At 33.6% G+C, this 16,629-nt stretch overlaps 1 protein-coding gene across 4 annotated transcripts in view; it reads right to left on the reverse strand.

The window, feature by feature from the left end:
* Window positions 1-16,629, reverse strand: part of LOC145662003 (uncharacterized) — a 202,782-nt gene that overhangs the window by 171,062 nt on the left and 15,091 nt on the right. For all 4 annotated transcript variants that reach the window (XM_081727341.1, XM_081727340.1, XM_081727339.1 and 1 more), the window contains exons 4-5: window positions 9,428-9,481; window positions 4,598-4,657 (exon numbers count right to left, since the gene is read on the reverse strand). In XM_081727341.1, the coding sequence (XP_081583467.1) occupies window positions 4,598-4,657; window positions 9,428-9,481 (114 nt within the window). The remainder of the gene's footprint in view (window positions 1-4,597; window positions 4,658-9,427; window positions 9,482-16,629) is intronic.

The raw sequence follows: 16,629 nt of genomic DNA on the forward strand, positions 1-16,629 counted from the left end.
CCCTTCTCTCATTTTGAGAATGGACTCACAATAAAATTAAAACTAGAGACGGATAAACTGGCTGCCTGCAGCGATATTTAGAAAGCGGTTGTGGATAACCTGTTAAAGATTAATAAGACTGGGAATGACCTGATCGTTAATGAAAAGTAGATAGCATTTCGTGGAAGATGTGTGTTTAATTAATACATACCTACCAAGCTAGAAAAGTACGGAATAAGAATTTCGGGTATTTTCGAAATACTATATCTTTCTTCCGTTAACCTTGCATTCAAACCAGAAGTGGAAGGAATCAACCGTTTTCGGTTTTAACATTGGTCACCATAAAACTAAATTGGTGGTAGATAACGACAGTTATGGAAAGTCAATTGAGCATCTGAGAAAAAATACCATCTTCACCTGTTTCTCTCTACTGAAACAAGAAATGGTAAAACAATTTCACTCTTCCGGTTTCAAGCTGCATAGATCCCATCGGGGCTATGTGGATAGTTGCGGGAGACCCCAGTTGAATTCCCGGCGAGTTGATGCGAGTTTGCTATTCAGTTTACTATACAGTTCAAAAATATTTTTATAAGATGAAAACTTTCCTCACTTGAAAGCAACACAGAGAGCTTTTCTCAAACTTTCGTACGTCGTTTGTTCCAATATGCCTCTACAGGTAACGATTCGCCGAGATGTTTGCGCGGAATCAATGAAATCTTCATGATCTAGGAAGAGAGAAAAAACTGCTCTAATCTGCTGTCAATCTGCATTCCATTGGTATCTTCGTGTGCGAGGACAACCCAAAGTTCACGCACGTGATCTAGTGGGGGGCAGAGAATCAAAGAAACAACCTGCTTAGCCTCCTTTCTGCTGTTCTGCGTTCTTGCAACATAAAGACCATAAATTAAACAGTTTTTAAATGGAAGAAAATTAATTTTTAATTAGCGCGCTTTAATATTACCCTAGCAAGAAAACGTAAAAGTGAACGTGCAATATTAATACAAACACACATTTGGACGAATTTAGAAATGTATAAAATAAATAGTTTTCATAATATTTTGGAAAGATATTATTTAGAAATATGCCATGTTATTATATAGGGAAATCCCATCGCATTCCGAGTGTTGGACACAGCCTTAAGGGTACTGACTCTTCCTCGTCCAACATATGTGGTTTGAGAGAATTCATATAACATGCGTCTTTTCCAGTATGTTTATCACGCGAATCCAGCATGTTTAATTATACGGTTAGAAACTTCCTGACAGGAAAGCAAACACAAATTAAGAACACCACAAAGATACATATATTTACGCAAAGAAATCAAGATTAACGTTCGGTACGACGTTCACGTCTAGTGCATGGGGTCCGTGGTTCTATCCCAGCTTGGACGAAGCGAGGCTGGAGGACATACAAAGTGTGAGTGGTCCTCCTCTGGTTTCTCACGTTTTCTCCCATTTTTTAAAAATTCTACCATTGACCGTCTTGAGTCGAGTTGATTTTGAGATTTACGTCCCGTTCAGCAACGAGGCTATATGAAACGTGAACCTACTGATTAACGCGGGATCCGAACCACATGAGCTCCCACCGGGAATCGAACCCGGGTCTCCCACGCCAAAGGCGCGTACCCTAACCGCTTAGCCACGAATGAGCTCTCGTTGACCGTCTTTTTACGGTAGCCAGCATAAGCGTGGAACGTAGTACTTAAATATTTCACTTGAATATTTACATCCATATCATATATTGTCATGAAGTCATTTCAAAAAATACGCTTTTCATTAAAGATCTCTTTCTTATGATATAACATCATCGAATGTAAATCAGTTTCAAACCGTTACATAGCATTGGAGCCATTTCTCAGTCCCCATTCTTCCCTCTCCAAAAAGTAATCTCACATGCCCACTGATCGTATCTATATTACATTAAATTAAATATAATGTTTGTAAAGCAATGTACGAGGAACATAATGCTGTATATGAGCTTAGAAAGGAATATCACTTTATAAGAAACGAGAGGAAAACAATAATGGACATTTATCTTAGATCTTTATGGTAAAGTTTTCATTAAGCAGAAAATATTCACGAATATACCAATATAACAGTAGTGTCATATCACATAAAGTGCAAGATCGAGTTCACTCAGCAAGGACAGAGTAGGATATTTGGTGTGAAAGTTTACTTCTAAATTGACCAATATTGTATCCTAATGTTCAGTCCTGACATTGACCTGCCATGATATGTGTTACTTTATTTTACGCATATGAATTAATACTTTAACAGTTAAGGATATATTAAATTATATAATGCGATCTTCAAAAATTGTATCGTTATTGGGAGTAATACACATCTTAATATTCATGATGTAACAGATAACTGTTTCTGTAGCATATCAGAGATGTAACTTCTAACATATTTCGCAGAATGGTTGAAACTACCCGGGGATAGTCTTTCAAGAGCATTCGTCATATTTAAAAACGACGTATTTTGGTAATTAATATGGCAGAAAATTCACCGGATCAAACTACGTTTTGCTAATTATCAGAAAATCACAAAGCATCATTGTCTTCAGCATCATTGTTTTCACACCAACGAGTTCCTGAAAGTTAGTAGTATTTTGTAGCGTGCAGTCCGATAATGAATAGTTAGGATATTATAGTAGTATAGTGAAATGGTATATTTCTTCTCTGAATGTATTGATAATGGACGGACTTTCCTTTCCTTCCGTAGCAACGATTTTACTTTTTGTTTATAGAAGTTATACTTCAAGTTGCATAGACAGATGGATGTCTATAGAAGGCTGGTGTATCTACAGTCCATAAAGGAAGCGTCAGTGATATAAACTATTTTAAAATATTTTTCAGGAATTAGTTTTTATTTCCCTAAATTACCAAATAAACAGCTTTTTTACGTTGCGTACGTATCAATTAAAGTTGTTTGATCAAAGATAAAAAATAAACCTCCATGGACTTGTATTACATTGGAATTATCTGTTTGTTGTCAACAACGTTATTGGCATAGCCAACGGTCATTTAACTAATTGATATGTGCATACACTTTATTCTACACTCTAAATTAATACATTGCGTGTCACTTTATGATGACATTCTTACAAAGTCTCATTAGTTGGATGAGACTTTAACTATATATGTGCGATAAGGGACCATTTCAATCGAACCTTTTAAGATATGATTGTTCTCCTACTTTCGGCTCTGGATATTATTATTCTTTTAAATCGTTTTCTATATGCCACAATGGGGAATAGCATTTCAGGTAACATATTGGAACTCGCGTCAAAGATAAATAACTCAAAGTTAATATTGGTACTGACTTTGCCTGAACTTGGTCAAGATAGATGTAATGATAATTGTTTGATTTGATAAGGACACTCTGATTTCTCGCTCGATACTGAGTTTAAGACTATTTCTTGTTAATTATGATTTCTCATTATCGATAGACTGTAAGGGAAATAGTTGTAGTACACTGGACATTCTTTCTGTCTATCGATACCTACGTATATTTTCCATGGAGAAATATACTTCTTGATATTGATGTTATCTTCGTGTTGGAGTAGCCTAGAAGCATTGGGTACGCCACTGATAACTTTATCTTAGATATGTGCTACACATCCATTGTTACTGTTTATCTTAAGCTCCGGTTACAATGAAGTTTACTGTAATACGTCCCTATATCCCTTTTAACATGGGGAAACACAATTGTGCTGATTGATTAGAATCTATGTAGAAGTGGCACCTACTTTGTGGTTCGAAACGTTTGCAGTAATTGTGTAAGATTTTGTTCAACGATTTGCAGTTGTTTTTCTTTGTGATAGATCATTTTCGGCGCGTACAAGAAGAAAGAAAAGTAGTATTCTCATCGAAGCTATGATTCTCGCCGTGTTGAAAGGGCTATACCTTAAGATCATACGCTCCTCGAAAATCCTGTCATTCAATAAATTTATTATTTTCTTTCGGAATCACAGAAATACAATGTGTACTACTTCTTATATCATGTATCTCGGAACGAAGATAGTAATGCATTATACACACACACACACACACACACACACATATATATATATATATATATATATATATATATATATATATATATATATATATATATATATGTGTGTGTGTGTGTGTGTGTGTGTGTGTGTGTGTGTGTTTGTGTGTGTGTGTTTGTTTGTTTGTTTGTTTGTGTATGTGTGTGTTTTCCTTCTACTAACACTGTAGCGTGTATAAAGCTAAAAATTGGTGTAGGTATACAACAAAAACATAAACAGTATATTCAACCAATATGTATTAAATGATACTACTGTGCTCTCCTATTAAGAAATGCAATTATGTTATACTATTTGTTTGTCGAAATAGGTAATATATTATTGTGTCTAATTAACATTCCACTTATTTTCAACCAGATAGGAAACATTAATGAATGCAATGTTCATTAAATTTTCAAGCAAAAAATTGGAGAAGTGTCTTGAGCACATTTGGAAAAGGGATGGGAATATAATATAATATTCTTTTAATATATTTGCATCAGTATTCGTAAATTAAGAAATTCTATTTCAAAGGAACTAAAGAAATTTATAAAGATACAAGTATTCCCTATTTCATACTTACTTGAAATGCATTATTTAGTGCGATGTCCACTAGACCCGATGAAACAGCTAACAGGGCAGACTGTAATAAATAGTAATGAGAAATTACTCTGGCTGTATTATTTATGAGCGATATCTCACTTTAGCAAAAAAAAAAAAAAACTGGTTCATGCATTTACTTAAATTGTGTGTACCTTATAATATTTTTTTAGAAAGTTTATAATGTTTTTAAATAACTAACTGAACAATTAAAGTTACGTATATTTTAACTCAAATGTCTATTTATCTCACTCAATTTCTTGTTTAATCCCACAACTTTGTTACATTTCTTGAATTAGAGTGATTGAAAAATGGAATTAAAATTCCAAATACCCCCAAACAATAAAAAAAAAGTTGTATTTCCGCATGTTATATGGCAATTTGTTGTGTTTGTCGTCAAATCGAAGACGACATATACAAAAAAATATACACATACAGACCGTATTTATGATTCAAGCCCTTTAAGAACTTGGCACAAAGTTTCTGTAGATTGAGGATTCTAAACTCTAATTAGGGCAAAACATAACTTCAGTTTTCTGGGTTCTTCTCGTCAAGAAACAATTATAACACACAGAAAGTAAAAATCATCCTGACTATGTTACTCTCATTTTTCAATTGAGAGCGTCTTATTTCAAACTTTTGTCGCAGAGTTGTTTTTTTTATGTAAGCTCTAGTGAGATTGCCCTGTTGGGCCTACAACTTGTAGTTGACTCTGTACAAAATAAACTTAATGCCACGCCTAATTTGAAAAGAATGTAGGTAACATCTAGAACAAATCTATAGAACATGTGCAGTTTTTCAGTTACGCTCAATAAGAATGGCATGCATAAAGTGTCAGAAATCAGAGTTCTGAGTTCAAATGTGGTAATAACAGAAAATAAGGTAACTAAAGTGCTTGTATCAATTGGAACATTATAACAGGAAAGTACCTGGGATTTAATTAATTAATTACGAGGAACCTGGGCCGAGATACGAATTATGGAGAGAAGAATTTAAATTAGTTGTGTCTGCAATATATTTGGGCCGAAATTCAGGCATCATATTTTACTTGTTTGGGCTTGGCAGAGTGATAAGTATCACTGCGTTATTAATGTTTTAAACACTTTTCCTGATGACATAATGTTTGATCAAGGTCTTACCTCGAGATGCAATGTTATCATATTCTTCATCTCCACCCATATTTAACTAATGTTACTTGAATAGAAGTAAGTATATCAACTATGTACCCATGTAATTAAAACCCGAATAACATTGAAGGAAAGAAGAGGTTATAAAGCCAAATTCCTGTAATGTGTCTTCATATATAACACCTTCTTATCTTTTCCCTACTTACGACAAGTATCAAGCAACTTCTGTACTTAAATCTCTGTTAACTATTGATTTCACACCTTTGTGAATCTTGAAAGTTTTGAAATTCATTTCCACATCAATGGATAGTAAAACCGGAATTAATTTCTGGCACGGTAATAATTAAATGTATTACATAAAATGTTTGGTATTGGAATGATTGTTTTTTTTTTTTTTCATGCGAGATGATCGCTTCTGCCTACCATGAAGTTAAGTTCACTGGTTTTCACGAGTCCACTTTAATGGTCGAAATCCTATTTATTCCTCATTCAGGATCTTTGATTCCTATTGTATAGCATTATTCTTAATTGTACGGAAAATTTTCACAAGTTCATTTTTTTTAAAGATTTGAACCATTTTCATACATTCGCACACCATGAAATTTATCCAACATTGTCATTTGCTTACGCAGAACGACACCTAGGCTAATTCAGATGCCTACTTAACGTATTTTAAGAAAACAATATATACAGCAGTAGCATATTTTCATCCATTAATGGATTTTTGCTAGTTTTGATGATTATAACTGATTAAATTTGACACATTGCAAATATATTATCATCCCTGGATAATGGAGACAAATAGTTTCAATTTTTATTCTACCCATCAGTTTTGTTATTTTCTATTTCTTCAGTACCCTCTCTCTGTGTCCATAGGAGCTCTGCAATTTTAATAATTAAGACTTTAATAATTAGGAAGACGTCATTTTTACTATTTTCTTCCCATTTTATGTTCGTACCATCATGGGGCATTTCCTCATTTGGCATGTTGAGTTCTTTTAAGATTATTAAATAACTTCAACGACCATTAGTTGACAAAAGTATTTTTTTCTTACAATATTACTATAAATTCGGTGCATGTGATCCGCGTTCTGCAACCAGACCTTGTACTTCTAAATGTTTTACTTTCTTATTTAGTTTTGTTATATAAACAAAATAAACAATATATAAACAATCCAAGTACACGTATTATGTCCAATTAACTATTCCAGTGAATATATTTCCTCTAATGGTTTACCTTCCCAGTTTAGTACCTTTGCTCGCATAAACATATACAATTACTAAAGATTTTCAAACATATCTTTAACCTAATTTGTTTTATGCAGTTCGGGCGGATTAGTAACAAAATTAATTGCCTTGTGTACATTCTCAAGCACTTTTTACCTGATAATCTACACAATACATGTCCGATATAATAAAGCTCTAACACTGTGATTTTTATAGATAAAAGATTCTAGACTTTTTTCTAAAAAATACTTTATTTCAACTTTTCTTTAATTATATACTACAAGCGCTTATTACTGTATGTTAATAATTATAGGTGCAATTAAAAACTTTATTGACTTGATATTTGATTAACGAACTACCCTTACACACTAGCCCGAGAATTTGTGGAATCTTAACCATTTCCAACTGATACGTGCACTACTAATATGTTTTGCCTTTTTCTATGATCTTCAAGGAATTTCCAGGCTATTGATCTTTATTATTAGGTTTTCTCTAAGATCTTATCAACACTACGCGAATACATAACCCAACTCAACAATTTCTGTATGAATGTAATGAGTTGATTTTTATGTCTGAAAAATAACTTCACTCTTTTAATTTAAAAGACTTGTGAACTTCATTTTAGTTGCTAATTAACATATCTTAACAAAGCTTTGGATTTCGCAAAACACGTGATACTTTCTGTAGAACATAATGAGGTGGTGGAATTCTTTCTATTCCCTGGTATTTGTTCGTTCAGTAGTTTTAAGAGATCCGACTCTTATAACTATAGGAATTTCATTAAATATCTTGATTGCAATATATCTCTTACGATCCGGTTCCTTCGATCCGACTAGCACCCGTAAAATTTGGTCTGAAAAGAATAATGTTATGGGCACTTACATCAGAATATTTCTGTAATCACAACAAGTTCCCAAGGGCAATGAAAGTGAAATGTAATTTTGATTTCTGCTGAATACTGGAAGAGTACCAAATTATGTAGTGCAATCATCAATTATTTTTCAGCTGCATTCATAGTTTGAAACTTTCTACAATGAAACTTTGTTGTTAAAATATGTATGTATTTAAGTGTCGAAAAGAATTTTACGTGCTACTAAGATATTGGCATTACTTCTGAAACCAGATTGTTGTATAAAATTCATCGAAGAAAATAGAGCAGGAAATTTTAGAACTTTATTGTTCTAAGTTTCTGTTGTTCGTTTCTGTAGAAGAACAGCTTAATATTTGACTTATGTTCTCTGATCCTTATCAATCGTAATGTCCCCTCGGCAATCTCTGAGACAATACTTCTCACCAATATATTAGTTCTTGTACTCAAACTTATGACTTTCCTTTCTGAACTTCTCTAACCTTCCGATCAGTAATTTCCAGAAGTCTGAGATATTGTATAATGCGAATATTTAGCTGAATTACTAGATTATCGTTATTTATTACAAAATATACTACAATGCAAGTGCAAACCAATTGACATAAAGCTATGAGCATTGAACTGTTAATACATGAATAGTAATGTTCGCACAAATGGTTCAATAAAACAATGCTAAAACTCAAAAACAAATCTGCTTACACAAGCTTACACTCAAGCTTAAATATAAAAATTTGAGATGCCATACCAAATTAATGGACACGCTATAAGTTGATCGACATATGATGCGTTGGATGGCAAAATGACGTAGGTCAGCTTTGAGACGTTTTGAGATATTGGAAGTTTTATTAGAATCTATATATAAAGATCGGACAAAATTAGCTTTTTGTGCCATATTTTGGCCTTTGGACTCATTCATTTACCCTACTATGCAACTTTGCCATCCAACAGGTTTTGGTTTCAAGTTCATGGAAATGACTTAATACTACTGCATAGGAAATGAGTTAAGACACTTTGCCATTCAAATCATCATGTTTCATTCTTTTTTTTTACGAAATACATAATTTTTTAATTACGAGATATCACGAGCTACTCTATTTAAGTATATTATATTTGATTGATTTACGAAACCGTATATATATGTATATACGATAAGACAACACGGCACTATAACTTCTGATTGGAGTTGGGTGTTAAAAATGTATTACATGATTTCTAAAGATTGCGGTACATTGGAACTTATTTGTACAAAACTCAAACGCCGTATTTCGATTTTATATTTCTCTGCAAGTCATATGAGTTTATGAGTTTTGCCTGCTATATATTTACTAGCAACAAATAAACAATTAAACTTCTTCGTTGTGTTTCTAACGGAATATTTTTCCGTAATTCTCCCCAATATAGTGGGAAGTCCCACTCAGTGTAATTCAACATTTATAGTAAACAATATTCATTTAAGTACCTTAGTAATTGTAGGTATTACTATATTTAGTATTATTGTTTTGAACAAATACTAGGCGCATTTGTATTGTCATCATTTGTTAATGGCATACTCATTATTGGAGTTTAAAATTATACCGTGCTATCAACATACCCCTTGAGCTGCAGGATGATGTAGGTAAGCTTCCTGTCTCTCTGAAGCCAGTCTCTGAAAATTAAAAAGACACAAAAAAGCAATAAGTAAAATATGTTAAGTCATAAAGAAAAGTGCTAATGTAAATACCTACAACAAATAATGGTCAAGTACAATGAAAAATCATCTATATTTTAATATTTTTCAGTACCTTAGTTCAAGATATACCTCATGATTTTTTATTGATTTTGCATTGTTAGGTAAATTAACTTGAGACGTTTAGCGTAAGTTTCTTTACTTTGAAGAAAGCATGTGAAACTACACGTCAATGTTATAACTATTGATAATTTACGAAACCTTGTTTGGTATTTGTCTTGTTGCACCCTTGTAAGTTTCAAATAAATGGACAGAATCGCTTAAATTTGGTAAATTGACATTGTCTGTCATAGTCAGTGATGTTGAGTATTACAACATTGATAACTTTAAAGTTAAATTATTTTTCTAAAAATATACTACGCCAGGTTATTAAATGCTTCAAATCTATATGTTAAACAAAAACTTGCCAACATACAAAAACTTACTACCAAAACTCAAAAAATAGAAGAAACATATTGTTCTATGTACCAAAACAAAGAAAGAACCGCAAGTAAAATGCAATAATGTAATGTCTATCTAAGTTAAAGAGGAATGTAAATAGGCAATATAGTGGACGAGATCTGACATATGAAGATGATTTTTATAACACGTACAGTGTACATACAACCTAGTCGTGATATGTACACTCATGTCCAATGTAATTGTCGCAGATGTATAACTGTCTTCTTGTTAGAATAAAATTTGTAATGATTTTGCAGGGTACTTTTAATACTGATACTATCTGTATAATCGGGAAGTGTATATGTGTTGTAAATTTCATAGGAAAATAATTACAAATACGAAAATTGGAGTGAGTAGAATAAAACGTTGCTAAGTGGAGAAGAAATTTTTATTTTCGTTTTATTGTTCTTATTTACTGATCTTTTGACCTGAAAATTGGCACATATATGCCCTTGCCGATTATGCGCATACTAACATTATAAGAAATACCTGGAGGATTCGTTATCAAATTATATTCCTTCAAAAACATATTTATAGACACGCGAAAAAATTTTGAACATGAGTGTACCTACTATGATATAACCTAATATGCACTTACTATGATATCATGAGAGTCCGTCCGTATATGATTTCAGTAAATCGTCCAAAAGTTAAAAGTAAAGATATCTTGTTGAAAATAAAGGTATTGCAAAATACTCTAGACTGTCCGAAGTGAGTATGTACCATTTTGTGTTTCTGAGTGTTCAGAGTTTCTCAGTGTTCTGACTCTGAGACAGCAGTAAGTACTCCCTTTTTTCGACATGTTAATTTATAAAAGTGACATTTCAAACATTATTCTTTTTTTCTTTCCTTTGTTTAGGGGTTACCGGACTATTTGTATTATCTGTCTTATATGTTTCTTCGTTAAATGTATATAAGTTATAACTTCAATATTTTTTTCTTAACCCGTCGGCACTTGCGCTAAGTCTCACAGACCCGCGCCAAATGGTTTTGTAACCTGTTTCTCTTAATGTAGCAGGCTGTTGGTTTAGATTGTGGTTAAAGTTTTATTTTTCAATGGACGTTTCTGAACATGATTTATTAACTTGTGATCAAATAAAATTATCAATAAGAACTTTAAACGAAAATTATTAGATAAAGATCTAACATTCAAGAAATGAGTCTGTGCAACTAGCCGCCAGTGCTCAAGTCACATTAACAGGGGCCAGTGCAGCCCGGTTACTGAGAATCGTTGTTCTTATCAATGTTACGTTATTGTAATATCGAGTTCGTTTGCTGTTAATTTGCACTTGTATTTCCTCTGAGACTTCCGATATATACACCTATAGTTATTATACAATAAACATTAAAAAACAAGATAAATTTTTTTCTCACCTTAGTTAATGCTTGTCATCGCGCTTTCATATTGCTTATTATATTCTTTTATATATTTTTATAGTATACCACAAGTTTATAGAGTTTCAGACTTTCAAACTTTATTTGCAAAAGTGCCGATGTTTTACAAAATGATATGCCCCTCCACTCTGTAAATCGACACTTGTCAGAGGAATAATTTTAAGTGATGTTAAAAATACATAAACTTACCTTAACTTAGACCTTATTTGTTAATGTTCTATAGAACTGAAAGTTATACAAATGTAGAGTTTTCGTAAACAACATTGATTGCGATAGAAGAAAATTGTCCTGGACAAGCACAATATTATTTGCGATCAATTCTCTCTCTCAAAGAACTATGAACTCAAAACCGAAAGTTGTTGAAATTTAAATGTACTTTCAGTAGAATGTACGAAGTTTCAAATATTGATTTAGAAGAATGCTTCAAAATAGCTTCAAATATTGATTGATTTACTCAAATTTGCCCTGCAAACTCCGGCAATCCATTGCTGATATCCTGAAAATACCGGTGCCAGAGAAGAATGTTGTCCAGTCCAAAAACCAGACTCGCACAATTTGTGGGATTTGTCCATCAGCCAAGAGAAGAATGGCGTCAATGTATTGCTGACGCTGCAACAGGCCGGCCTGCGGAGAACATCGTGTTAAATGCTGTGTGTGCTGCGCGGAAAAAGTTTGAACAACCAAACTGGCTGCAAAAATGTTCTCTCATATGTATTATTTCCAACGGTAATCATTAAAGTCCCAGTTTGTAAAAAGATATCTGTGTAGTTAAGTTTTTGTAACCAGTCGTAAATTTTAAGATACGTTAGCTTTAATGTAACTTTTTGAACATGTTAGCTTTCCAGGGTTAATAGGGCATAACTGGATAGCAACAAATACGGTACTGTAATGATTTGTATTTTCTAGAAAGTAATTTATTGTGAACAGTATATGTATATTTACGACAGAAAGGGTACCAACTTCTGCTTAACAGATTTCTTCACAGATTAAACTTAGTTTTCTTCAGTATTGACTTCCCATAGCTTTGAAAAATATTTTTGTATTTTATTGTCAGTATAATATAAAGATACTATCTTGAAGCTTATAACAACCTTCTTCTTGTATTTGGGCCTTTAACTAATTCCATATTGTGAAGTCGTGCTTCTATGCACCATTTAGCCTGATGAAATGTTTTTTATGTTAGATTACAAACTTGTAAACTGTGTTTTAACCATTTCTGAAGGTAATTGAAATTGACAGTTATTAAATCGCACTCATTTGCAACATAGAATCCAATTCTACTGGCATTAACTCTAGAGCTTGCCTAAAGTTGCAAATTAGAATTCTAAGCAAAGCAGAACTGTGTTAATTTGTATTACCTTTCTAGAATAACTGGATTACTTAATGTTGTTTTTGAACACTGTTGGGCACTATTGCGTGCACACTTCGCGCCAGTTCCGCCATTCTGTCATGATGGTGTGCACACTTTCCAAGCTCAACTTGACCTCGGCCTCCTATACGGCTTTCACTGTAACTCAGTGGTCCTGAGTAACGTGCGTATCAATCAGCTGGAGAATGTCATCGATAATGCAGTGTGGTGTTCCAGACTGTGCATCATCGGCTAACGACACCCGTCCTTCCCTCAAGCGATTGTTCCATTCCTTGCCCCTTGCAAGTGACATGCAGTGTTCACCGTACACTTCTGACATTCTTCGATAAATGTCTATTTCCCTTCCACCGTCATAAAACGAACAACACCTCTTTGCTTTAGCTTTTACGCTTCCATTTCACTTTTACACTGCTCTCAACACGACTGACCGAGTTGGACGATTGGTGTCCCTTCTGCTGGTTTGGCAAATCAAGTGGCTGGGACACGTGACATTCTAGCGGGGCTTGTGAACTTCCGCGCTCTTGTCGAAATGCTTATTTGTTACAGCCGCAACAATATTCCCAATCTATCTCGCATGTACATATTACAGCGTACGGGTCGTTTCTTTTTCAACGCTCTTGTATATTATAATTTAGAACAGGTAAGGATGGCTCATTGTAGATTTTAACCGGATAAGGAAAACATTCGTAGCATGACAAACGAAAAGAATTTGTTTTACTATGAAAGAATCAAATTGAAACTACACTGGCAGTTGAATATTTAACTTCCTTTTCGAAATTCAGTAGATCATTTATCGAACGAGATTATGAGAAATTTCAATCATTTTGAGAAACAAGACTGGTACTATTAGAATTTTCAAACGCTGTCATTATTTGTAATAATAATATGCACTTGCCCACCTAAAGTTTGCTTGTTGCTCTCCGCACCAAGTTCCACTACTTTTAGTGTAGAAAAGTTCATTAAATGTATAATTATTACTACCAGCAGTCACAATTAATATGAACTGTTAATCTTCTCTACTGGTTTAATATGAATTTGGGAAGTGTTTCCTGACACCAAGATAAACCACAAACTTTAGACCAACCTAGGAGCACAAATATTTCTTTTCAGTGTTATAGGCTATCGAAAACATGCAAAATGTATTTTAAAAGGACATATCTCCAAACATATAAAAACTATCGTAGTCGGGTCAAAACTTCACTAAAGGACTTTTTTATGTGCCGCATCCAAATGTATGTGTCGTACGTTTCAGAATTCTGCTGTACTTCCGCAACAATTTTTATAGAGGTTGTTGGTGACTACTTCAAATTATAAGCCTATATCCAAACTCACTCTATAAAAATAGCTGCATTAATACCTTAGGATTCTCAAACATCCCTTTTTGCATAGGGCATACTAGTTTCTAAGTCCCGACTACGGTAGTTCCTATAGTTGTGGAGCTATGGAACATTGAAGTTCATTTTTTCAGGTTTGGCAGCCTAAAACTCTGAAAGGAAGTACTTCTGCAGCCAGGTTTGTCTTACCTTAGTTCACTAAGGGAGGGTGTACATTTTTGGCGTTTTTAAGATTTTGAAGCATTGTTACTACCTAGGAAACCTATCAAACTCCTCGACGAGTATCGCATAGAAACATGCACAAGTGCAAGGACATATTGGAAGATGGAAATATGCTTATTCTTACGATTCGCGAAGTCGTCGAACCGGAAGTAGAATAATCGTTCTCCCAAAGCCGCTGAAAGGTACGTACTCTGGTCATACATGCCAGAATGTGATACACTGGAACCTGTTTTTTCACAAAGATAAATATTTCAAACTCAAGGTGATAACAGTCGGTGGTGATGGGCATCTCTAGTACATCATTGATGCAAACCGATGTCAAATGGGCCACGATGCGATACACCGATCGTAAGTTTCAAACAAACACGCGTTCTATTATTGTTATTAGTATGACTATTATTATTATTATTATTATTATTATTATTATTATTATTATTATTAGTAGTAGTAGTAGTAGTAGTAGTAGTAGTAGTAGTAGTAGTAGTAGTAGTATCGTTAGCATTAAAAATGTGAGCAGTATCATGAGTAAAAGTAATAATAATGTGAAAACAACAAATAGGATATATTGTTGGGCCCGTTGAGTAACGGACTTCCGCCCGTCTGGTGTGTCCTCTAGCATTGCTATAAACGTTTTAAAATCCACAAACAACCATACCCCAGCCGGAATTCGATGTCAGGACCCGTGATTCGCTGGCTTGACGCCTCAACCAACACGAACATGAGGTCGGCAATTAGGCAAAAAAGACGATAAAGAAATAATAATAATAATAATAATAATAATAATAATAATAATAATAATAATAATAATAATAATAATAATAATAATAATAATAATAATAATAATAATCTTACCAGTGTTCTTAACCTAATTCTGATTACAAGTCCCACATTATCAGATCCTCTTGACAGAGACCCCCTTATAATTTCTGACTTTTAATAAGCTCATGTCGGATTTTTAATGTACCTATTGCGGAGGTCTCACTATATCCATCTAGTTCTATAATAGTAGAATCGATTTCTTATATATAGTGGATACAGTAACTTCCCTAAAATCGAATGGATTGAAACTAAATTTGGTCCATTCATTCATATTACAAACATCGAATCCGATAAATCATACCGTTTTAAAATGGAGGCCGTTTGAAAATATTAAAACTTCATAACTCCCTCAATTTTGGGTCACGTGATAAAAAATAAAAAGTGCATTTGCATTCTTCTGGTATTTGAATATGCAGTTCCCATTAGTTTCATATCGTACCTCTTTCATTTAAATTGATTAAATTGATTTTAAACAACACTGCACTTGTTGAAAATGTTTATTAAACAAATTTTTGTTGTTCTTGAAATTATGTATGCAAACAAAAATTGTCTATCAAAACAAAATTCAAAATGATAACTATTTAAAAATATTTTGCGGTATTAGATTCTAATTATATTCTATTTCGCTTATCTCCGCAACCCCAGATTGAGAAGACGTGTCCTATACTATTTCTTCTTGTTGCAGACCTCGTATCCGTGAGGATTGATGTGTTAAGCAAGCGACTCAGGGATCCATACTTCGAATCCAGGCTGGGAATAAAAACCTTTATAGTAGTGCTAAAGAACACTCAAGACACCAAAGTCCCTCTTTACTTAATGGGCCCAACAATGTAACCTATTTGTTGTCTTCTTCTCATTATCATTATTGTTACTCATCATACCGCTTATATTAATAATGCTAATTATACTACTACTACTACTGCTACTACTACTACTACTAATAATAATAATAATAAACATAGAACGCATTTTTGTGTTGTGGTCTTAAGCGTGTCCCTTTTCTCTATCGACTGTTTTCTTCCTCATGTTCTTTTGGAACTTACAATTGGTATATCTTATCGTGTTCCATTTGGCATCGGTATGCAGCAATGACGTACTAAAGATTGAGTTTGAAATATTTGTCTTCGTGAGAAAACAAGTTTCAGTGTATCACGTTATGGCATGAATGGCCAAAGTACATAACTTTCAGGGGCTATAAGAGAACGATCATTCTACTTCCGGTTTGACGACGTTGCGAATGGTAAGAGTAAGCATGTTTCTATCTTTCAATACGTGATTCCACTTGAATAAGTTTCAATGCGAAACTTGTCGAGGAGTTGGATAGCTTTCCCTCTAAGTAAAGAATGGCATACCAGTGTATCTAGCTTTTGCGGCAGTAGTACTACTAGATGTAGAGTTATTTTGATGTGAAAACGGGGTGTCCATTTAATGTTGCGGTCCTGAAGGTCCTCTAAACTCTTACTTCGTTATTGAAATGTTATGAAGAT

This window comes from Thermobia domestica, chromosome 10 (genome assembly GCF_964235325.1).
Source record: "Thermobia domestica chromosome 10, izTheDome1.hap1.1, whole genome shotgun sequence".
In the NCBI taxonomy this organism is placed as follows: domain Eukaryota; kingdom Metazoa; phylum Arthropoda; class Insecta; order Zygentoma; family Lepismatidae; genus Thermobia; species Thermobia domestica.